The sequence below is a fragment of the Amblyomma mixtum genome, chromosome 3 (genome assembly GCF_055824585.1).
Source record: "Amblyomma mixtum isolate Tamu chromosome 3, ASM5582458v1, whole genome shotgun sequence".
Lineage (NCBI taxonomy): Eukaryota > Metazoa > Arthropoda > Arachnida > Ixodida > Ixodidae > Amblyomma > Amblyomma mixtum.
The window spans coordinates 219167827-219191958 of NC_143014.1; the positions used below are offsets into that span (position 1 = coordinate 219167827).

General features: G+C 47.5%; 1 protein-coding gene across 1 annotated transcript in view; it reads right to left on the reverse strand.

The window, feature by feature from the left end:
- The window catches only part of LOC149353724 (nose resistant to fluoxetine protein 6-like), a 90282-nt gene that overhangs the window by 55718 nt on the left and 10432 nt on the right, over positions 1-24132 (reverse strand). Inside the window, exons 4-6 of the mRNA XM_089575851.1 lie at positions 18847-19058; positions 11743-11854; positions 4149-4233 (exon numbers count right to left, since the gene is read on the reverse strand). Coding sequence (XP_089431977.1) covers positions 4149-4233; positions 11743-11854; positions 18847-19058 — 409 coding nt within the window. The remainder of the gene's footprint in view (positions 1-4148; positions 4234-11742; positions 11855-18846; positions 19059-24132) is intronic.

Here is a 24132-nt window from a genome sequence, read left to right on the forward strand (position 1 = left end):
GGCGGCAGCCCTTCCACGACTTGGCGCGGCCTGAGTTCCAGTGGTCCAACCATAGATTTGGGCCGAGTACTCTTCGCCTGTCTTTGCGCTCTGTCGCGAAACGGGCGGACCGCGCTGGACACTGCGACTGGAACTCATCATTTTATTTCCATGCATTTTTTAATACAAACGATAAGCAGAGCACGAAAGTGGCCTGCGCAAGTAGTTGGTGGGACCAGGCAGGCCAATGTAGAGGGATATTTGCGATCGCCAGTTTCCTAGAACACTAAAATCGGTTAGTACACTTTTCTTCACTGCAGTTAGCATGCATCTTTATGTTGAAAACGCACAGGGCATCATATTCTTCTACTATTCCATCTGCTCGAATTCTCATAGCATGAGATCATTCCGCGATATACGCCTTACGAATTGCGACTTAAACACTGCTACTCCTCGCCCATGACTTCGTTGATTAACGACTTAAAGGCCAGCCTCCATGGGGTGATCTTTCATTAAGAAACTGTCGCGGCGAAAGACATTGATCTGTGCGCAGCCTCGAATTCGTCGCACGATCCTTCATGCGAGGAAGGAACGAACGCCTTCGCACACATCGCCATGCGGCCAGGCACACTGCGTGACCGTTGCAGGGACGCTACCATTACTCGCAATGGCTGCGGGCCGAAATGAGGTGCCCAAGAATACGAGCAAAGAGTATGCAAAAATGCAAAATAGCGTAAAGAAAGAAAAAAGCATCGTACCCTCTGTTTGAGCAGCAGTGGGCAAAAAGTACTGCTTTTACTGGGATCTACGACTTTTAACCGCTGTACCAGGTGTCTGTTAATGTATTTCGGGAGAGCCGGCCATTGATTTTTAAAAATAGGCTTTCCGAGCTATGAAGATGGTTTGTTCTTTAAAGCAATACCACCGCTGGTCGGCGTCAGGAAACAGGTGAATCATGTTACCTATTAAGCTCATGATGTTACATCATGAACGTTATCCAACTTGCCCAACTTTCCGCTTTGCTGGACCTATTAAGCTGACTTACAAAACTCTAATACTTAACTTTGGAACTATTGCAGATATGCACATGGTTACAACTAGATTTTGCAATTAGTTATATCTTTTTTTTTTTCTAATTTCGAAAACACAATTGCTCTTGGCGCTGGGACTCAACAAGTTTCAGTTATTTCTCACTCAGTTCGAAAATCGCGCGTCGTCGCGGTGTGCGCATGTGCTACATGACCTCTTCCCGCTCCCGCTACCCGTTCTGTGCTGCTTGCCGCTCCACACTGACCTCACTGCAGATGTGACGTTCTCTCGTGGTCGACGCTTTGCCCGCAACGCGGGCGCGTGACTCACGAATCAAGCAACAAATTGACGAAATTTGTTCAGCCAGCACGCCGGTAGTAACCACGCTTTCTGAATTCTAAAAACCTATACGGTCATTGGTATTGTCCAGTTACTAATATATAATCGCAACTAGAAGTCTCTGTGTTATTAGCTCTAAAGTTAACTATTGTTGTTTAGGTGACTGGAAAACTAGTAGACACAACTCAGCTAGTTTCTCACGTTCGCAAACACTGGTTTACAATGCCGCAAAAGCCATATTTTACATCTGAACAGCCATACATCTGAACAGCTGTATGCTTGATATATGTGTACTCATGTTTTTGCCGCGGATGCCCCTCCTGCCTGGGCCATGTATATGTATGGTCTGCAGTATCTGCAAATATTTTTGTCTTAAAAAGGCTACTTTTAAACGTTAGTGGCGGGCTTGCGTGAAGTATCTAGAATATCCATCATAAGCTTTAACTTTACGTCGGCTTTTTGAGGCATCATTTCACCTGAGTCGTACACCTGGAATTATGGCCAACGCAGTTCATACAAACTCCGGCGGCAGCAAGCATAATCGTCATTATTGCACGCGATTCGAAACCTGACAACAAACCACGGCAACGTAGATGGTGCCAGCGTCACAGCAATGCTTGCAGAAAATAACTGAGCGTGCCTATGAATGCTTGCAGAGAGGAAACTCTCTCATTCACAATACTTGAGAATCCGCCGCGCTGCGCTAAGTCTCGCACCTTTTTCAGGTGACGCCTTTGACTCTGCGAATACATGTGATAGCTAGCATCTGATAGTTGGTTATATTTGAAAAGAAACATTAGTCGTACCAAACCAAACAGTTGTTTGCACAGTGTTCATTAGGAGGGTCGTGAAACCATTCTTTTTGCATTAAAGCCTGGGTCACTGGCGGATAATAACATCGGACAGGTCGACAACAGGAGGACGATCAACAAGAGCCAGTTATGTGCGCCGATAGGCTGTTGTCCACCGCCGCGCCGGCAAGAGGTGGACGCCAGGCGAAAATAGTTCACCCAAGTATTTTATGGCAAACATTTGGTTTTCACACCGCGCGCATAGGGTTGAGGCAGCCGTGTTCTCGCGTTAATCGCAGGTTTTTCGGTCTTTGCAGGTCGGAGTTTAGTGAAAAACAGCTGCTCCTGATATTGTTTCTTTGAGCACAGGCGTTAAAACTGAAAGGAGAACATTTATGAGCTTCAGCTGTTGCTGCACGCCATTGACAGATGACACTCCACCAGGAGCAGCTTGGTGACATAGGAGGTAGTCTTGTAGCCATCGTCATCGCTTTGCATGCATCATTCAGTGAATTGAGTTAAAGATTTGGAAGCATATGTGTCGTAACCAGGGCATGGTTAGAGAGTTCTACAAATGGAAGAGCCTGTGAATTCGGTCGCCCTTAAGTTTGCTATATTAACATGCGCGCTAATAGAAGTGATTGAAAAGGTTATTTTTTTATTTGAAGTATTTAGCACGTTTACGGTGACAATTATCTGTCGATTTCTGCCCTTCAGGTCGCGACAGCTACACTCAAAAATATGGCTTTCGTGTAAGGCTCATTCTTGGAATTTAAAATACTCTCAGATCTTAGTTTTGATCAGCTTGTATCTCAGACTTGCGGACTTGTCATATTTTTTTTCAGTTTCGGCCTTCGGTGCTTAGTTTTTGGCAGTCAACTATGTTCATTTAATTTGGGCGCAGATTATTTTGTGACAGAAATTTAGTACAGTACGGCACGAAATTCAAGTTATGTCATGTTTGGTGATGATTATCCAGAGCATGCAAACATACCCCGCGGGAAAGTCATCAAGGGAAATAAACGAGAAATTCGGTAATGTATTTCCTGGTAAGTTTCAGAACGTCTTGGACGGCGCAGCAAAGGAACCACAAAAGGCAGCCACTCAGCAGCGTTCCTATAACCGAACGTACGCTTAAAATGACAAAGAACAAATTTTTGAGGTCGAGATCTTTTTTTTTCGTTTTGACACAGCAAAAACATGCCATCTTTCTGCAATTATTACATGAGAAAAGCAGCAAATTTTCTTCGGAATAGCTTCTTGAACGTTAAGTACCTTCACCATTGCGTAATAAGTCGCTCAACGCAGTAACCTCTCCGAGCCGTGGCGACGCCTTATCATCAAGCCGCCACCATTCTACTCGTCAAGTCGATGAGCACGAAGCTTTCCTACATTAAATTTTGTGGCATGAAGGTGCCCGGAACAGAGCCTCCGTGCTAATAAAATATCAGTGTACGCTTCTCGAAAATAACGATGTAGGTGTAAATGTTAATGAAACTAAGCAAAGAGTGCACAAAACAGTTAACAGGTATGCTACACTGAACAACGCTTTCGGTTTTTTTACTGACTTGCTGCCCTGTGATGGGTTACACAGATATTACCAAAGTTTCGCAGCGGTGCGAAACTTCGATTAGTTTTATGCGATTTTGTTCTGAAATAAAGTTCCTCATGCCCCAAGTAATGCTTTATCAAAATAAAAGAAAATGCGTTTTCCTTTCAATCACATTTGAATTGCAGGCTTCCGTGGCTTGTCAGTTCTTTTATACCTTTTCGATGCTTTCTTAACGAGTCTTGATCAAGAAAAACTTGCAAAACGTGGCCTTAAAAGTAATGAAAGTATCCTCCTACAGGGGAGTTGATGCAAGATTTTGACGGAACGGTGCGATTGTAACATGGTAGAGAGGCTGTACCGGGTGTTTCCTCTCCTGGATCAAAATTGAGAACCTTTGATAACTGTGTAACTTCGGCGCTCTTTCACAGAGATATTCTTGTTCCACACAAGCAACTTACATGACTGCTATTTGTGTTTTGTCCCATGGTTGAGGCTCAGCTGTGGTGCAGTCCGACACTTCAGCGGTGATGACTGCAGGCGTCACTGGAAAAAAAGAGGACGATTCGAGCTATTAATAGGCTATAAAATATGCTGCCCATCTGCCGGGGCTGCTTTGACGGAAATTGGGTTGATTTTTTTTTTTATTTTCGCTGAAGGACGACTGCATCGTCAATTCATATGCCTAACAGGTGCGGTTCGTTCTTGAAAAAAATAAAACAAGATTGCAAACTTACATATACAAGGGCGGCCACTTTCGTTCTAAAGGTGTATTTAAGTTCCTACATTGATTTGACTGAACATGCTGCTTAAAACTTTGTAATCACAAGTTAAGGCGTGCTTCGAAGTAAGTCTAGTAGCCGCGCGCTGGTTTTCAAGTGTTTAAATTTTCTAGTATTGACAATGCATAAAATGGACTCCTTATTGGGACACCACTGACATGAATACATACAGTATTAACACCCAAGAACGCGACGATGCGCTTCATGTCAAACATCCTGTTTATCACCACTTGCGATGGATTCACTTTAGTAGGAGCTTCAAGAGCCACAACCAGTATTTCTTAATAGATATCGTAACATTTAATCGTCAGGAGACTACAGGCCTACGACGTCACTTACTGCGCGTTTCTGACAGCAAAGGAGAAATTCGGACTCAATTTTATTGACGGCATTTTTTCTGTGTCGATTTCAACTGCGTACGTACACATACAAATGATTAGCTGGTAGAGGCAAAAACTGCAGCCACTAACCGCTGCTGGAACTTTCTTGTTGTACACTTCGTTGTACATGCGAATAAATTGTTCATTCTGTAAAAGGCATTCGCTTTTTCATTTTGTACATGTACAGGCGCGGACAGAAGTAAACGGAGCGCGCAGCACAGGAAAGAACTGCGTGTCAGCGCCGCCTAGCCAAACGAGACAAAAGCTCAAAATCGCCGCGCGCATTCCCGCTCGCTACACAGGGAGCGGCCATCCAATCGCGATCATTATCAGCATGATATAGATCATCATAAATTGCACAGAAGCATCACGCGCACGTGTTGGTCGTGTTGAGGCCGCGGGCCGTAATTACGCGTGTAAATGTGACCGTGTGTTCGGTGTCAGTGGTTACGCAACCATCGTCATCGCGCGGGGAGCTACAGTATGACGCGATCACAGCGTGGGAAAGCCGGCAGCAAGACGGCGAGCGACGGTGAGGCCGTCGACGACTGGGTCATGTGCACAGTGTGCACGTCGTGGGTAAAGTTGTGTGACACCCCCTTCGAGTCCGTGGTCGAGGCGGAGGCGTCGACGTCCTTTGTTTGCCGTACGTGTGAAAGGATCAGCGTCCTACGATCGGAGGTCACGCTACAGGTGAAACAAGTGACGGAGGAATACAAGCTGGCAGTAGCTAACCTGACGGCCCTTTTGGAGGCAGAGACAGCCGCAAGGAAAAGTCTTGAAGAGAGGCTTCAGGATGAGCGCCGACTGCGAGAAGCGCTACAGGCGGAGGTTGTGGAACTGCGCGGGGCCGGCAGGGACTGGTGGGATGGCCCGACGCATGAACGGCCGCTATCCGACATTACGCAGGGAGAGGAATCGAAGGAGGAGCAGAACAGCACGGCAGTGAAAACCGGGCTGTCCGAATCGCCCCTGCCGGCTGGTGTCACATCCGAGGTTGACGTCGCCCAGAGCGCCGAGAGAGCCGGGGCGGTTGAGAGGGAGCCTGCCCTACACCCCTGCCAGATGATTTAGCTGGCTATCGGCCAGTGGAGAGTCGCAAGCACCGAAAAAAGAGACTGCAGGTGGCTAGCCGGCCAATGACCACAGCTCCGTGCGAATCGCAGAGGCAGGCAGGGAAAACGGGGGGCGTTATGCAGCCTCCACTTTCCAGCCTGGCTCCGGATGCGCAGGTGGGACCGCAGGAAGGTGATATAAGGAAACGAGCAAAGCAGGGCCCGTCGGCCTTCGTCTACGGGGACCGGGATGCGTGCGGCCTGAAACAACCGGTACTCCGGGTGACCAGGTGGAACAAGTGCGTGTAATTCAGGACGGAGACAGAGGCTACATTACAACATGTAATAGCAGCCGTTGAAGGGGACGCGGAGTTGTGGGCTGTGCCAGAGGCCATTGTTGTAGTTCACGCGGGCCTGAACGACATGATACACAAGAGTGCCGAGCCTAGCCTATCGGCCCAGGAGCTGCGCGCGGCGCTCGTTAAGGGGAAAGAGCGAGCCAGCAGGCACCACTTTGTCATTTATGCTATTCCGGAGAGAGCAGTTGCGGAAGAGGACATCCGTGCAAAATATGAGAAGTGGAATTCCGACATGAAGAACACCTGCATGGAGTTGGGGCAAATGGTGGAATTTGTTGCCACGAACTGGGTAGTACTACCTAATGAGCAGTGCAGGCCCTACGCCGAGCATACAGCTGACGTGTTTGGGCAACGATTGGGTCGCCGGCTATGTATTTTTTTAGGGTTGGCACCGCTAGGATCGTCCCGCAGCAGACACGGACAGGGCCCCCCCAAGGCCTCAACCGATCATCTCATGGTATCACTGAGGCGGTTGCTGCTCCAGACGCTAGGCGGGACGTATCGTTCAAAGGTGCAGCGACAACAGAAACATCACAAAGGGAGAGGAGGAAAAGACGACGGAGGAGGAAGGGAGTGAGCATTGCTTTTCTAAACCTGCAGGGAGGCAGGACCCAGCACAAGTGGGAAGAGCTGTTCCAGGCAATACAAGCGGAAGGGTTAGAGTTGTGTGCAGTGGTGGAGACCCATCTGCGTGACGAGGAGGAACGGCCAAGTCACCCCAAACTGTGCTGGGAGGGCTGTAACAGGAAGGCAGGAGAGAGGAAAGGGGGAGGAGTCGGGGTCCTTCTACACCCAGCCCGAGGGTGGACGAGGGCAAAGCCTGAGTGCCAGGAACACACGTGGATCACCGGGATGCTATGTGGAAAGAGGACAGCAGTGGGCATAGTGTATATGTGGACTGGAAGTTCGAGCAAGGAGAAGAACGAAGACCTATGGCAATGTCTGAGACATGACATTGGTAGTTTTCAACGAGACCACCAGGTACTGATAATGGGAGATTTTAACGGCCACCTGGAGGAACTGGACGGTGCGACGGATGCGAACGGTCGAGAGCTGCTCAGCGCTGCCGAAGAATTTGACTTGGTTATTGGAAACCTGCTGTCGAAGTGTGAGGGCCGGACCACCTGGGCTTCAAGGGACCGGAGGTCCTCAATAGACTTCACACTGATGTCGCCGGGCCTGTACGGATGCCTGACGCGAATGGCTATCGACGAGGATGGGGCGTTTAGCTGTGGAAGCGACCATAACAGAATAAAGCTGGAGTTTGGTGAGAACGCCCGGACGCTAAGGCCTGTGGAGGAGAGACGGCTTTTCCTGTCTGACCGAGACGCCGAACAGCTGGCGGACGAGTTGGAAACTACACCAGCAGAAGACTATGAAAGATTGGTGGAACGGGTGCAGACAGTGCTTCGTAACAAGCGGCGTAGGGGTAATAAACGTGGCAGGCACACTCCCAAGCGTTGGTGGGACGGTGAGGCTCAAAGGGCAATCAGGGAAAGGAAGGAGGCGTGCCGGAAGCATCGACAGGCACTGAGAACAAAACAGCCTGAGCAAGCAATCCTGCACCTATGGGAGGAATATAGAGAGAAGAAGGGGAAAGCAGCTAGGCTAATACAGCAGAAGATCCGTACATCGGACAGGAAGTTTTTGGATGAAATAAAGAGAAGCGGGCGGAACGCGCCTCGTACATTCTGGCGGCATGTGAGAAAGTTGTACGGCCGTACAACACCGAAGAAGCAGTTACGCGACCCCCAATCACTTCAACTGCTCTCACCTGAGGACAGCATGGAGCTGGTGGCAACGCAGGTAACAGCAAAGTTCAGCAGCAGCAGTGGATTACCGGAAGAGGGGCCGGGTCCGGAAATTGGACCGGGGCCGGACGTACGAGAATGGTTGGGACAAGTCGGGGATCAGGAGCTGAAGAACGTTATCGGGCGACTTTCAACTGATTCTGCACCTGGCACCGATGACGTCCCAGCGTCGCTTCTCAAGAAGTTAGGCCCGGTTCAGCGACAGGCACTGAAAGAAACCCTGAGTACCTGCCTGGAGTCCGGAGAAATACCTTCGGGCTAGATACTGGGAAGAATGTTGTTCCTGTACAAGGGCTCCGGCGACCGCAGTAGCTATGCGGCCTATAGACCGATCACGGTGAATCCTGTTTTATACAGGCTGTTCGCTCAAGTCCTGCGCAGACGGATTCAAGCATGGGCGGAGCGAGAAAAGGTGCTGGGCGAGTTGCAGCAGGGCTTTCGCCAGGGACGGCGGTTGGAGGACAACCTGTTCATCCTGACCCAGTGCATAGAACTCGCGGCAGGTCAGGGTAGAGAGTTGTGGGCGGCCTTCTTGGATGTGGAAAAGGCCTATGACTGCGTGGACCACGGGATCCTTTGGAATAGGCTACGTCTCAAAGGACTGCCCGAAGAGGTAGTCTCCCGGCTGCGCGCGCTCTACACAGACACTAAAGTTGTTGTGGAGTGGCAGGGCCTCCGGTCTCGTCCGATTGAGGTACAACGGGGCCTTCGTCAAGGATGCCCACTCTCCCCTCTGCTGTTCATGCTGCTGCTGAGCGACCTGGAAGGTGAACTGGAGCGGTGTGGTGCAGGTTTCGACCTAACCTACATGAACGATGGGCTGGTGGTGCGACAGGTCCTCCCAGTCCTGTTGTACGCTGACGACATCGTGCTGGTGGCGGGCTCGGAACCAGGCCTCCAGAAGCTGCTGGATATTTGCACCGCACATGCAGGGCAGCTGGGTCTCCAATTCAGCGCACGGAAGAGCGCAGTGCTGTGCTGGTCCCGTGCCCCGACGGGCGTGGAGCCGAAGCTGCTGCTACAAGGACGTGAGCTACCGTGGGCGCATTCCTACAGATACCTTGGAATAGAGCTCACGACACAGCGGGCATACCTGGAGCTATATGAGAGTGGCCTCCGCGCGAAGGCGCTTCGGAACCAATGTGTCCTGAGAGCCAAGGCGCTATGGTCATTCAACAGACTGGAAATACTGCGCACCATTTGGAAGGCGGTGATGGTGCCGGGACTGACTTATGCGAACGTGGTGCTATGTGTCTCATCGGGGACCCGTGAATTTCTGGAGCGACGACAGAGAGAGGTGGGACGGCGGGCTCTGGGTGCCTACCGTACGTCCCCAAACGAGGCCGTGCAGGGAGACGTGGGGTGGTCCACCTTCGAGGCACGGGAGGCGACGGCGAAGCTCAATTTCGAGATGCGCTCGTGGACACTTGGGGAAGAACGCTGGGCCCATAAAGTACAGCGTTGTCTGCTGTACTCTGGTATGTGCACGCGCTGGAAGAGGAGGGTACGAGCGTTGGGGAGCAAATACGGTGTGCCACTACCTACGATCACCGACACCGAGGGCACCTGCTGGAGAAAAGGGAAGGTGCGGCAGCGTGTAGTGGCGACGGAGACAGCGCTGTGGAAGACCAACGCAGAAGCCAAGCCAGCTCTCTGATTGTATTCGGCGCACAAACGAGAGATTGCGCAGGAGCGCTTCTACGACAACTCCCTTGGCAGTGCCCTACTCTTCGAGGCTCGGGCGGGAATGCTGCGCACGAAGAAGTGGCAAGCCCGGATTGCCGGCCAGGACAATGCGGTCTTCTTGTGCACGGTGTGTGGACAGGAAGAGGAGACGATCCAGCATGTGGTGCTGTCATGTCGATCGCTCCGCCCCTGCCAACCGAGTGGATGTACCCTTCCGCAGGCGCTAGGTTTTGGCACAGAGCAACCGGCAGAGGGCAGTGCGAGCGACAGTGAAATGAACAACCAGGAAGCCATTACCAAGGCCAGGGCGGTCGAAACAACAAAGCGCCGCCTTGAAAATTGGAGTGGACTGAAGCGTTAGGTGGTGGTGACGACACGGCGGGACAGACTTCGCCGTAGCGTCACAAAGTTGGCTAGGACGTTCGTGTAATGTCCGCCCGTTACAAAGGGAGAAGCCCCAAATCGAATCCAATCCAAAATCCAAAAGACGCGGGCGGAATGCGAGGCAAGCGGAGCAATGAGAGGGTCGCGCTGGGAGGGGGTGTGCACATGCGCGCGGCGATTTTGAGCTTTTGTGTGGTTCGGCTAGGCGGCGCGGACACGCAGTTCTTTCCTGTTCGGCGCGCTGCGTTTACCTCTGTCCGCGCCGAAGACGCCGACGGGTATTTTGCGAAAACTATATGCATTGCTGTGCTAAATAACACTTGGATGCAGTGATGTGCTACGTACCTAAGCGTGTCCGAGTTCAGAACGGTGTTATTCGATCTGGATCGGGGCAACATCACCTAGAATGACTAGAGTAGTCTAGGTGATGTTGATCGGGGCAGTTAACGGCGCCATGCGTAGCATCATCAGTTTACAAATAGCGCCACCCTTCTCGCAAAATGGCGAAGTTCTGCGCGCCGAAATGCACCTTTTTTAAGCTAAAAAAATGAAAAAGTGAAAGTACCATCTGCTGCGCAAGTACCGCGAGCGAATTAGAACGCTGTGGTGCCGCGCGTAGCAACAGCCAGCGCGATGGTTTTACAAATTCGTCCCCTACAGTCACAGGTGCTTAGCCATGCATTAAACACTCCATCAGAATCCCAAGCCGGCTACGGCTCAACGAACCACAGCATAACACAACGTACTGTTAAGCATGTAGTCCTGTAGACTGAAGAAAGGTGAGTGACACAGCCGTAGTACAAATCTAGCGAGTGTCGTCTGCTAACGCGACGTTTCGTGTATTCACGCACTGCATTGCGGTCACGTGTACATTATAGGTTAGTGAGCCCACCGCACGTTTCAGAAATGCAAGCAGTGCTCGTTCTCCAAATAAGTGTCAAGCGGGCTAGCATTACAAAACTGCAGCGGATACAGGAATTCTGCTTTAATTTAGCATACAATATTAAAAAAGGAGAAACTATTGCATTAGCGCGGAAGAAACTTTTTTTTTTCTGCAACTCACCATATGCCGCCGGCGCAGTCTACTGTTCACTGCTGCCTGAAGGGCGGTGGCACTCCTAGAAAACGCTTTTGTCCCTGAACCAAATTACGGCAGGAGTTTAATGGCCACTGGAACTATTTACCGACTTTATTACTACGTAAATTTCGATATTGTTGCGTATTATGAAAGCTCAAACATATTGTCCGTGCAATATCTTTAGCTGAAACTAGACTAGCCAGTTTTTTACTACTCCAGCTATAATTTACTACGCTCCTATCAATGATTAGCCACAGACCTCGAATTCTAAAGGAAAAATTGGCAGGAAGGCTACAACTCAAGGCTTACACTATTTCTCGTCCTTGGAAGCGCTTAAGAAGGCGCACTTTAATGCAGGAATGCATTAACGGCTACATTTTTACCTCTTCTTGTTCACAATTTTTCTCATTTGAATTTCCAGTGCTCTAAGCCTGAGCTACCAAATACAACAAATTGCTCAAGTAGTCACTGTTCTATCCCCTTGTCATCGTGTTTCGAGGAAGAAACCTGTCACAAGTACCTGAGTCTAAGATAGTTTGTACGTCCTGCTTGGAGCAGTCGTCGAGAATGCAGATCCCAAAGCGAAAGTAGTGCGTATCAACATGAAATAGCACGTCCTTGTAGTCAAGCAACTGAAAGAAAGAGAAGAAGATACATATCTTCAAAGCTAAGGTCGAGACAGATCTCTAAGGGCGGGTACTGAGAAGGAGGTTTGTTTTAACAGGAATCATTCAGCTAAAGTTGATTGTACGGGGAGAAACATACGGGGCGTAATGTCTTTAGAATACAAGCACTGTACAAACGGGTCAACAGGGACCAAGGCATCGAAGCAATATTTTGCCGAGCTGCATCCGAGTTCAGTTTTAGGCCTTTCAGGTTGAGTTTGGGTGTAGCTCTGGCGTAGCATTCTGTTTAATTTCGAGACTCTTCCTACTGGTTAGGAATGAAATATCTAAACGACAGGCACTCTGCCTGCAGATTTATTATATTTATTTGAGCATTGGTCACAGTCAACTTGATAAAAGAAACACAATGTCGATTTGTTGCAGGAGCGCATTTTGAGTGCCTTTGAATGCTGCATGCCACCTGGGTTTCATGCAAGCAATAATTAATTAATAAGATGAGGCCATGCGCTATACGAAACTGAAGCGTTTTTGGGCATTTTAACAGGCGAGCTGCTTGTTTAGGAGGCTGGCTGATGTCCCCGTTGACTTTACACATTGAAGAATTTAAACTCCAGTATACAAAGATTTTTAATTTTCAGCTGTAAAGGGTCAGCTCAAACCACAATTGAACAATTTTTTTTTAAATGAAAGCTTTTCTTATTTCTTTCCGTCTCAGAAACAAAGCAGTCAGAATGTAAGATAGGACAGGGAGCCGCGGTGGCTCAGTCCTTATGGTGCTCGGCTGCTGACCGCAAAGACGCGAGATCGATCCCGGCCGCGGCGGTCGAATTTACAATATAGGCAAAATTCTAGAGGCCCGTGTATTGTGCAATTTCAGTGCATGTTAAACAACCCCAGTAGAAGAAGAGTGAGTTGGGCGCGTTGGTACAGGTTCAGTATGAAACAAGAGCGCGGAGAAGAGTAGGACCACAATTTTGTCGTTTGGTCGTTTTCAGTGTTGTCCGCGTCTTCTTCGCACTGTTTTTTCATAATAAAGAACCCCAGGTGGTCAAAATTTCCTGAACCCTCCACTACGGCGTCCCTCATAGCCTGAGTTGATTTGGGAAGTTAAACCACCATACACCAACCAAACGTTAGATAGCACTAGCTTATGTAGGTGTTGGTGCAGTTGTAGAGGCATTGAAGGAAGAATACCTCACTAAGACGTTTGACATTTCACAAAGTCTCATATAACAAATTGCTTTATCAACACTGAAAGCCGAGCTGGATGGTAGGACATTATGGTAGGACATTTTGGACATTTTGGTAGGACGAAACACGCCTGAAGCTCAGCCAGTCTTCTTTTTTGCCGCTTGTGTTTCGCGCTGTCTTCACATAAATGCTTTATCAGCTAGGCTGCATTTTGCAAAATACCCTGGATAAGAGGCTATTTAACCGACATCAATTTGTAGCATAGAAATGAGCCTGTACAGACAAGGTGCCCATTTATTCTGGCGTCCTTCAGGGATCGGTCTTAGGCCCATTTTTTGTTTTTACTTGATACAAATGATATTGTCGATCATACTTTTGTTGGTACCAGGCTCTACGCTGACGGCTGAGTGCTCTATGAAAAAAATTTCTTTTTTTGACAATGAAGTTTGGTTTAATCATGACATTTGAAAGGTAAAAACTTGCTGTAATTATTTTCAATTTGAAAATTACCTTTTTTAAAACCGCCTTTATGAGAATATAATTCGAAAGTAACCCTCCACTGAACGGCAACAATGCTGACAGGGTTGTTCTCTCAGAGATAAGCGTATACAAATACCTTGGCCTCTAGATTACTAACCCCCTCTCGTGGAACAAACATGTCGATGTTGTCAGAGGTAACTGCCTACGGAAACTATACTTCTTAAGACACTCTCTAGAACTTGCTACAAATGTCGGCGTTTTCTTGCCAACAGTGCGATAATTCGTTCAATGTTAGAGCATGCGATACCTCTATGGGATCCCTTTACTAAAAGAATTGTTATAAAATTGGCAAGCGTTAAAAAACAGTAGCAATATTTATTAGAACTCATACGGGTGCACTTCTGTCACCGAGCTCCTCAAGCGGGTTGCCGTCTCTGACACAAATGAACAGCACATGCCGCTTAAAAGTTTTTGTTCAGCTTACAAAGAGACACTATAACATTGAGATATCGTGCATCCTCACTTTTTCCGCTAGTTATGCCACAAGACGACACTCGCCTGCAATAACACAACTTACTGAGAGAGATTTGCCTCGTTTTTTCCTGTAAATAATAATGAATGCAATAATCTTACTAAAGACATTGTGGACTAAAGTTCATTGGCATTATTTGAGTCGCATTTGTCTTTATCTAGCGAGTGATTTTATTGTGTGCTCTCATCATCCTTGCCTTTTGTGTGTTGTCGCATTTCAGCTATTCATTGCGTCTGCGCGCGGCGAGTGACCTCATGTGTCTTCAGTGATGTGCCGCTCTATTTTGTACATTTAGTTATTCATTTGATTTTGTAAACACCCTCTTAAGGTATTGGAAACAAGACCGCACTGTCAATAAATAAATAAATCAAAATTAAGCGTCGTGTGCTTTTGCAAAGGCTTCAATGTGGCAATGTGCTTGAGAAGGTGCATGCAAGCAAGCAAGGGCAGAAATTTAAAAAAGAAAAAAAATGAGTCAGCAGCAGCCCTTTTAGTTAACAGTTAGCAGCAACTGCTGAAACTGCGCTTTGAACTTTGTAGCATCTGAGCTTGCACGGCATTACTTTATTCACCTTCACATTGCTTACAAGATTTTTTTGAAAAAGAAATTAAAGATGCCCAGCGTTCATTCCTTAATGCGGCGAGTCTCAACCCTCACTGGCCGTGCGAGATGCTTAATAGTTATAATTGAATCAGCTTCCCACGCCCGCACTGTGTGGCCCTCGTGCACTTCGCACAGTAATTCGTTTTGCGGGCGTGAACTCCGTAGTCCTGTAAATACACACAGTTTCCGATGGAGGCCGCGTTCTTGCCATCCGCACTTTTAACGCTGCAAGGCTAAAACGCGATTACGGACCAGCTGGCACCAGTTGCTTCCCCCGCCTTCCAGATGCAGTGCTTCCATATACTGGTGTATTATAACACACGTGCCGTATCCCGTAATACAGGTTTCTTCATGACGCTGCTCCCCACAGTGCTTCCACCGCGACTAGTCTCTCACGTGGGCCCACTGAGCCTCTGAATCCGGTTCGACTGTCCTGAAACGCCGTGCGCCGCGCAAACGCCGTGTTTTGCGCCGGCGCTGCACTTCTGTTATTCGGTGTCGTCAACTGTGGCACGCGTATGACGCATCGTTACGTCGCACCCTGTTCATCCGCCTCTGATGCGCGCTATAGAGGGGCGCCTCCTCTTCCGCTTCTCCCGTTCTTCTTCTTCACAAAACTGCGCAGTGGTTCACGTAATGACGGACGCGCCGATTCAGACTACGATGCGGACATCGGAAAACCGCAGAGCTTGCCAGTAGGATCTATTATCTAAAACGACTTTGTCCTTCTGACGTTGGGCATCGCGCATGTTTACCAATTCCAATTATTTTTCTTTGATACAAAAATTGTCTTTTTTTCAGTATTAGAATGAAACATATTTCGGCTAGCTGCATGCCTACCTATTCCTCCTTCTGCCGTCATACAGAGTAAATATCATAGGGTCACTCCATCTTAATTTTCTCCTTCGACGATTGCGGGAACACACCATGTAGTCAATGAGCTATTATCAAAGTGCCTCAGTGGTTGCTTACGATGTCTTTGAAAATACAAAATTAAATAACGAATTAGAGATGTATATGCGTAGGTGACTCTCGTCTCTAAATCAACTAAAAACATCAACCATGTGTTGATATTTTAGTACACGATGGACTTGACTTTGAACAGTCGGCGTCTCTCCATTGCGGGAAAAGTGCTCGCTGACCAGCAGCTTCGTCGGGGACGGACACAACCGCGTTACCACTCAGGCTAATCTCGCCGCTACAGGGGCAATGCGTCTCTTCTCCCTTGTACGGAACGCCGGCAGCATGGGGAAAGGATCCACTTTCCCACGGCGCATCTTTTGGGAAGCCGAGCCTCCCCTCTTCTTTTTCCTGATTAATGATGGCGGGGGCCCCATGCCGTTGCAACAGAGCGCCCGAGTACGAAGGCGGTGACCTATCTGGGAGCGGTGGGAGAATCTCTATCGCTAACGGAGAAGCTGGCCGACTGTGACAGAGCAGTGTTCGCTACCCAAAAGCTGCCACCGCGACCAGCACATCTGAGAAAAGAACACCAGTAACGCATACCGCGGTGGGTGGCTACCCACGAGATCAAGAGCGATCCGCCGATTGGAGCTTTCTTAATGAGCATAGCTCCCCAGTTGAGATACTGGGCAGAACAAATCTTATAAAACCAGCTGGATGGCATGCTGCCACATGTTAATTCTAATATCTGCAAATATTAAAATGAACTGTAAAGCCGTAGAACAAATCTTATAAAACCAGCTGGATGGCATGCTGCCACATGTTCATTCTAGCATCTGCAAATATTAAAATGATCTGTAAAGCCGTCTTATCAGTACTCAGGCTCTGGTTAGTCCTTATCAAGCCAATAGACATGGAACCTGGAGACCTGATAGAGTCAGGCACTCCAAAGGCCCTACCTCTCAAACAATGCCAAAGAAACGTCCTGTCCTGCTGTCAATCTCTTTCTAAATTCGTACTCTTGCTTTCTCGTGAAGGGTGATGCGCAAGCTACATATTTTGAACTGTGCATGCGTACAAATTGTGTAGTTGGTACGGCATAAATGGTACGACATTGGTATGATAATGAAATTTAATCCGCTTAGGTATCGCAATGAAAACGAAGAAATGCAGTGGAACTGATTTGGATAACGACAGAAACCTGACGACGCGCCTTCACGAGTCGCTGCTAATTCACACTACACCTCTCACTGTCACCAGAAACATGCCAGCCATCCCTGCTGAAAAAAAGTTCTATCATGCAATAACCTCATAGATCATTCATCATAGAATATCATACAATCTGTATGACATATCATACGAATTGTATCATATAATCATACAGATCGTATGATATGTCATACAGATTGTATGATATTCTATGATGAATGATCTATGAGGTTATTGCATCATAGAACTTTTTTTCAGCAGGGATATGCGCACTCTCACTATAAAATCTTCCACATTGGAAGAGCTGAATACCATATCTCCTCTGCTTTCTGGGCAAGGAGTCCGTATGATCTCCGAAACGTGAATCCAATTTTCTTTCACTAACTGACAGGACAGGGCAGGACTAATTGACAGCCAAAAGTTGACGGTATTTTTTCGTAGACTGTTAAAAACTTAGTCAATAAGATTGTCGCAGGCTGAGCCGTTATTCCTTTAGAATTTTTGCTGAAAAAAAAAACTGTTGCGGGCCTGTCGGTAAGCATATTCTTCATGCCGACAAGAGTTATATTAGTTCGTGTTGTTCTTGGTATACTTCCTTCCCTAGACTTCGATAACAGCAAGAAAGCAAATCTAGAGGAAGAAGATTCGGGGACAGTTGAATGTCACTTTTGTCCAGGGGATATAAAAAGTGTTAATAATAAGCGTCTGTGGTGTTCCCTTTCTTCAGCCGTTTCGACTGTTTTCCGTCAAGCGTATTTTCTAGCGCTTCCGCTTAACGTATACCAATCACGATGCCATATGGTTGGAGAATAAAAATGCAGAATTGTACCCGAAGTTAATCAAATCTTTCAGGCACATCGAAAATTTTCATCTATTTGCTAAGCCAATACAGAGCTGCTTAACTAAGTTTTCGAAGTAGGATTGCCACTGCGTTCACTTTTCTTCAATACAAACAAATGGTGGTGACTCTACTGCCTGACGCTCGTATACATCCATCAGCATGACAGAGTAAAATGAACGCAAGTGAATGGCTCTACGCAGGGTCCTTTCCAGTTGTGTATACTCGTCTAGGCACAGCGGCAACGTAATGATTGCTTTGTTAACACATATGCTCTCTCAGGAATCAATGGCGAGCACCATTAGTAAATTTCTTACTGCAGTCAATTTTTGCCTTTGACTCTTGGAGCAGTATTCAAGGAAATATATTTTGGCAAGAAAAAAAAGTTAAAGGGGATCAAGAAAAAGATATTTCGAAGAGGAACTGCTAGTGTACCGCTTATGCTTTTGGATAAAAAGTGTTCGGTGACAGTGTAAGTCCACGTTTTACATAGGCAGGCTGTACTGCAACTGCGCAGTGGACTGTTGATTCAATTACAGTGTTGCAAAGTTGACCACTGAGACTGGCGGTCCCGGTTGCAAAGTATACGGGGTAGTAGAAACACAGCAAAAAAAAAACGTTTGGCAAAGATGTAAATGTCACAGACGAGACAAGGTGCCGATTATAACGTAATGTTCAACGCACAGTAAGGGCTAAAGACGCCCTAAGATCCTATACAAACCTTCAGGCTCACTAACACTCTATTAACTTCCTATGGTGGCGTGTAACAGACTTCGCCGTCTGTAATTAGGCAGTGGATATTGCATCTTTTTAATAAACAGCGCCGAGGACGGCGAGTTGAGACACTTAGCACCTTCTGTTTTTAGGATAAAATACACTTTAAGAAATTTCCCTGCACTTCCTAGAGAAGACCTTTCTCAAGACATGCTTGTTATGAAAAACAGGCGTCCACGAACATCATGCGCTATCTTGAGGGCGACGCAACCGCAACACTGACTGCACTACTTGGTGATGCATCCATAATATGTCATTACAACATTGCTGATTCCAAGCATGAAAAATATGCACCCACTATACCTCTTGAGCCTCACCTAGCACCACAGCCGCAAATTAATTCAACGCCCTTCAGAGAAAGAGCCACCTATGGCGGTCGCTAACCAAAAGCAGGGTCTAAACTTGTGTTTCCTTGGTGCAGGTTCACTGATTTTATGACACGCCAGAGACAGGCCGGTTTCACTTACCCAGGGTTCCGTGGCGGCCGAGATGTATGTCAGAAATCTCTCCCATGTGGTAAAGTTGTTGAAATTGAGCTCAAGGTTGCAATACTGGCCCCTTGACAGCTCATTTCTCCATGGGCCGCGTACCTCCGTTTCGATGCACGAGTCGAATGCTCCGAGCTCTCCGCGGTTTAGTTGGAAGACGCCCGTTGGGTACTTCCCACTTGCATCAAACACTGCATGGACACGTAACCGCCGCTGAAATGCTACAGCAATAAAGGGCACTCAGCTTGAATTCAATACATTCTCATGCTCATATCACATAAAATAAAATATATTATAATGTAATGACAAAGGTAGCAATAGCGAGATGACCTGGCGGAGCAAAGCAGAAATAATATCCACAGTTTTCCGATGGCTGTTCAGATGCTAATACGCTGGAATCGACTCGCAATATTTTTCAAACTCTCGAGCTCCGCAACCTAATATGTGTAATGCACTGGCTCGCGGCTGCAGATCGCTTTAAACCTTCACTAGTCTTTGAACTTGCGATGAAATCTTACAATAACTTTTTTTTAATTTCCTGTCCATTGGAATGGATCAGCTTCATACACGCAACTGAGACAGCTGCTTGTCATTCTATAAGAGATGGCTGAGCCGTCAGGTCAGGTATGAATTCAGGAATAATCTCGAGCCAAGTACTCCAAAGTTAGTCAGTTTTGAGAAAAGCGAATCGCTGCTACCTTTCGGGCCCTTTTCTGGAAGCACTAGCTATGGGGAAGAGCACAATAGGTGTGTTTTCTTTTACGAGGCCCAAGCTGGTCATTGTACAATGTAGTGAACGGTAGTTGTCGCCGCGATAACATCCGTAGTATTTTTTTGCTCGGAGGAGCCAAGGCAATATTTTTTCAGATAACCTTGAACATACAGCATTTTTTTATTTCGTACTGGCCTATTGGGATTGAACACTAAACTTGTGAACAAGTGGAACAAGAGGATATTACTGACAGTTACAAACAGGAAGCCTCAGTTGTGCTCTCAAGGCACCAGTGTGCATTTAAATTGTCATTGGTCTATTTTATGCTATTCAAACACATTTTCTTTAACAGGAAAGGCAGTATTTTTCGTTTTGACCTGAGTTTTGTTACAGCGGTAGTCGCAGCTCAGTGTGTCAAATATATGACAGTACATTTACCGAGGACTAAATGCTAATAATGCTATCAAGAATCTTTTGATATGAGTAGGAAGCCCATGACAGGTTTTTTATTGTTATTGAAGTGCTTATTAAACAGACGCAACTGAAACCTGAGAGTTGTAAAAAGTGTTGAGAACTGTGTGACTCAACTGTTTTTGTTCGTAAACACTAATCCGATGTGTACCAACCCGTCAACCGGAACTGCCCGCTCATCGTCGTCTTGTATAGCAAAAATCCCTGCTTTCGCAATGATTCTAATGTAGTAAACATTCGCCGTATTTTTTCACACGTTAAGTATTTTTGGCTGAGTACTATCTGTACAGGAAGCACCAAGTAAACACTTTAGCTTTTCAGATCCGTTTTGTTTTTATCAAGATTTTTATTTTAAGACATTATATTCTGTCTGTCAATATATGGCTGAAGTTATGCCTTCCCCTGATGCATATATAACAATATAGCTACTAAGAATGCACATTGTAAACAAATAGCTGACTTTACGGCCCGGTTTTGAACTCTGAAAGTGTATGCGACAGGTTTACAAACATGATTGAAGCGAAGAGCTAGCCTGTTCACATGTAGGAGGATATAATTTCTATGATGCATTTATGAGGACTCAAAAATGTCGTTTCAGAATTGCGTGGATTATTATACCTAAACATCCTTCGTGTTCATTCTTTGTGGGCAATTATCAGCTTACAAAGCGAGGGTGTCTTGTTAGCGTTAGCTTCAGAAAAGCTGCGTCTGCATAAATCGCTTAGCAATATACATGCGAAGCAACTGCGGACTTCCATTCTACAAGTTCATATATTACTCATAACTGCTTCTGGTCACTGCAGGAAGCAATGATCCTTCAGAAAACAGCGAACTCGAAAACTTGCAATTCGAAAATTGCTAGACACTAAACGAATGCACTCAGCACGCTCTCATAAGCAACTGAAGACTAAAACAGATACTGTAAGAGTCACTGAGGCACTGCGCGACATGTCGCTGCAGCTCTCAGTGAAGTGCGTGCAGGTATTTGCGATGTCTTGACCTAAAGGGCAAACGATAGCAATAGGCGTATTTCCGTTAATGCAGTGAAGCCTTGTGTCCGCAGGCATTAGGACTTCAGAGCTGCGGTTTCTTGCAGCCTTCTATGCGCGTGAAGACATGTCACTTACACGCCCACACGCAGATCTTGTCGAGCGTGGGAGGGGGGGGGGGGAGGCGGCAAGTGCAGGCCTTATGAGTTCGAGAAGTATGAAGAACGCAAGCAGAAATAAAATGTGACTGAAAATCCCGCCTTCAGATATTGAGTTCTACCGTGTTTATATCGTTGCTTATTTTCTACGACAGGACACGCGCATCCCTGTTCTGCCGCCGCTATTTTCTCCTCAGCTGTCCTAGCTTGAGCTTTGTTATATAACTTGACTTGACTTGAGATTGACTTTGTTATATAATATTTTTAATTCATGGTTATTTCTTTAAATATTAACGAAATATTTCAAAAAAGTTTTGATCAATGAACAGATGTCATTTGACGCAGAGAAAAGTGTTTATATACAAAAACCACAACAGGCGCATACCTTCAGGGTCCGACAATAGGGCTGAGCGCTTCCGGGTTTAAGGAATGATTTACGTAATGACGACGACATTCATAACATTGCTATGACAGTGATTTTCAGCGGCGTTACTATGACCGCTTGAACCTCTGAAAAATGTGCGAGAAAAGAATTGCGGGTTTGAGAACACACCGCATGCGGGCAGCACAAGGTGAAATCGCAATTCTATTCACAGATACTAGGAGTACGGCGTTCTCCCTCTCCTATGAAAAGGTATCGACGCGTTGTCGCGAGGAGAGGCATGGAGGTACGTAATCACGGCATCCTCGAGCAGAGTCCCTGGCGCCGGGCGTGGACGGAGAACTCTTAGAGGGCGTCCTTCTGGCGAGGTGTGCGATTTCGGACACTCCTGTCGCCTGGAGAGCACATTCCCTCTCGGGAGCACTTTGTAATTAAAGTCACTGAGTTTGTGCAGTACATCGTATAAGCCGAAGGAGCAGCGCAGAATCTCGCAGGAGCGAAACTTAATCGCAAGACTAGTAAATTACTTCTCTTCGACGAAGGTTGTAGCGCTGAGCATTCCTTTCTTGCTGCACACTGGTTCTGTCTAGCAAGCCGGAGGGCAGCCGCTGCGTGCCGAACGAATTACTGCAGCATCAGCGACAGAGACGAGTGAAACATCATGCACCAACACTGCGTCCAAGATATTCATGGCTACGCCACCACGTGCCAAACGGAACGGCGTAAAGCGCTGTGTTTTAGGCAAGTATTACGTAAAGTATTATACAAAGTCCCAAACCCTTTGCTCAGCGTCGACGTGGAAAAAAAGCCGTTCGAACCCAACCGTGGCTGCCGCGTTTTGGTGGGAGCGAAACACAAAAGGCGCCTTTGTGCTGTGCGATGTCAGAGCACGTTAGAGATCCCCTGGTGGTCGCAATTACTCCGGGGACCTCCATTACGGCACCTCTTTCCTCCTTTCTTCTTTGACTTGCTCTTTTATCGCTTCCCTTACAGCGCGGTACGGGTGTCCACAGAGATCTGTGACACAGTTAATGCGTCATTTCCTGTCCTAAAAAAACAAACAATGGCCTTATTGAGGCCCTCAGTGACTCCATTTGTTTGAGGGCGGGAGGTATAGACTTTGTGGTCACTTGCGCCACTGCGCCGCATAGCTTCCCAAGTGTTTGTGTAAATACTTTACCCATGTTTTATGCGAAGCATATTAACGTAGGTTTCGGGCCTTCGCGCGACGCCCGGCGGTGGCCACCATTGACCTTCAAGTGACCTTCAAGTAGGTCACGTCACATTACGTCACGTGATGACGTCACACCGGCTGCAGATGGGGCCTCATATCGCGCCGTCGGTCGCCTCCCGGCAGTGGTCACCATTGACCTTGAAGTGAGATCACATGATGTGACGTCACCTGATGACATCACACCGGCTGCAGATGGGGCCTCCATATCGCGCCGTCGGTCGTCGCCCGGCGGAGGCCTCCACGCTTCGGTTCGCGCCGTCGCGCGCGACGCGGCGGCGGCGCCACCATCGCTGCATCACGTGATATGTGACGTCACGCCAGGGATGAGGCGGCGCGCGCCCGCCGTCGCGTCAGTCTTTGTGCCCGCAACCGCGCCAGCGTCTTTGCGCTAAGGACATGCTTCGCATCCACTGGGCTTAACCTTGATAAGCCTCCAATTTTTTTAAAACGAGTGCAGAGGCAACGTGAAGGAGGAGATGCTCAAGATTATGAAGTTGAAAATTTGTGCATTGGTGCCGCAAGGAAATTTCTTCGTCTCATAATACCGAGTGAGGCATTCGGTGCCGTCAACAATCTACCTGTTACCCGAGAGGGCAGCTGAAATAGGCCGAGTAAGTCCATGCACACCCGCTGGAAGGGGCCTCGCGGCGCATCAATGAGCTTCAGCAGTCCGGCTGGCTTGACAGGTGGTGTGTTCCAACGTTTGCGCTGGCGCCACATCTTAACGTATCGCTGCACAACTGCAGCAATCCTGGGTCATTAGTATATTCGACGTACTTGTGCCAACGTTTGAGCGAAGCCGAGGTGCTTGGAAAGAAGCTCGTCGTGACATGCTTGCAAAAAGTTGTCGCTGAGTGCTGTCGAAACCATTTAAAGGTATATCGTGTCTGCGGGCCCGTAGATTTTCCTCGTATAAAGGACTCCATCCCGCAAGCAGAACAGCGATAGCCGGCGCCTGCAGACACCGAATGGCGATGAGGCGCGTCATTCGAGATAGCCTATGAGAGGTTGCACTTCAACGTCGTTTCTATGTCGTTGAGCGACGTTTGGTTAGCGATGTCTGCCTGACCTTTCAGGAGGTTACAGAGCATGTCTTGGAAGTAGACAAGGATGGTTTGCGGGCCTAGTTTCTAATCAGAGGTTAGGACAGGATTCACGTCAGCTGTGACTATCAGACAAATGGTCTCTGAAGTATCTGGATATGTGTGAATAAACAGCCACAACAAATATCGCTCACTGGCTCGTTAACTTCATCTAAAAATGCTACTGCACATTATTTCGACAAATGGTGGCATTCGGCGCTAAAGTCTTTACAAGAA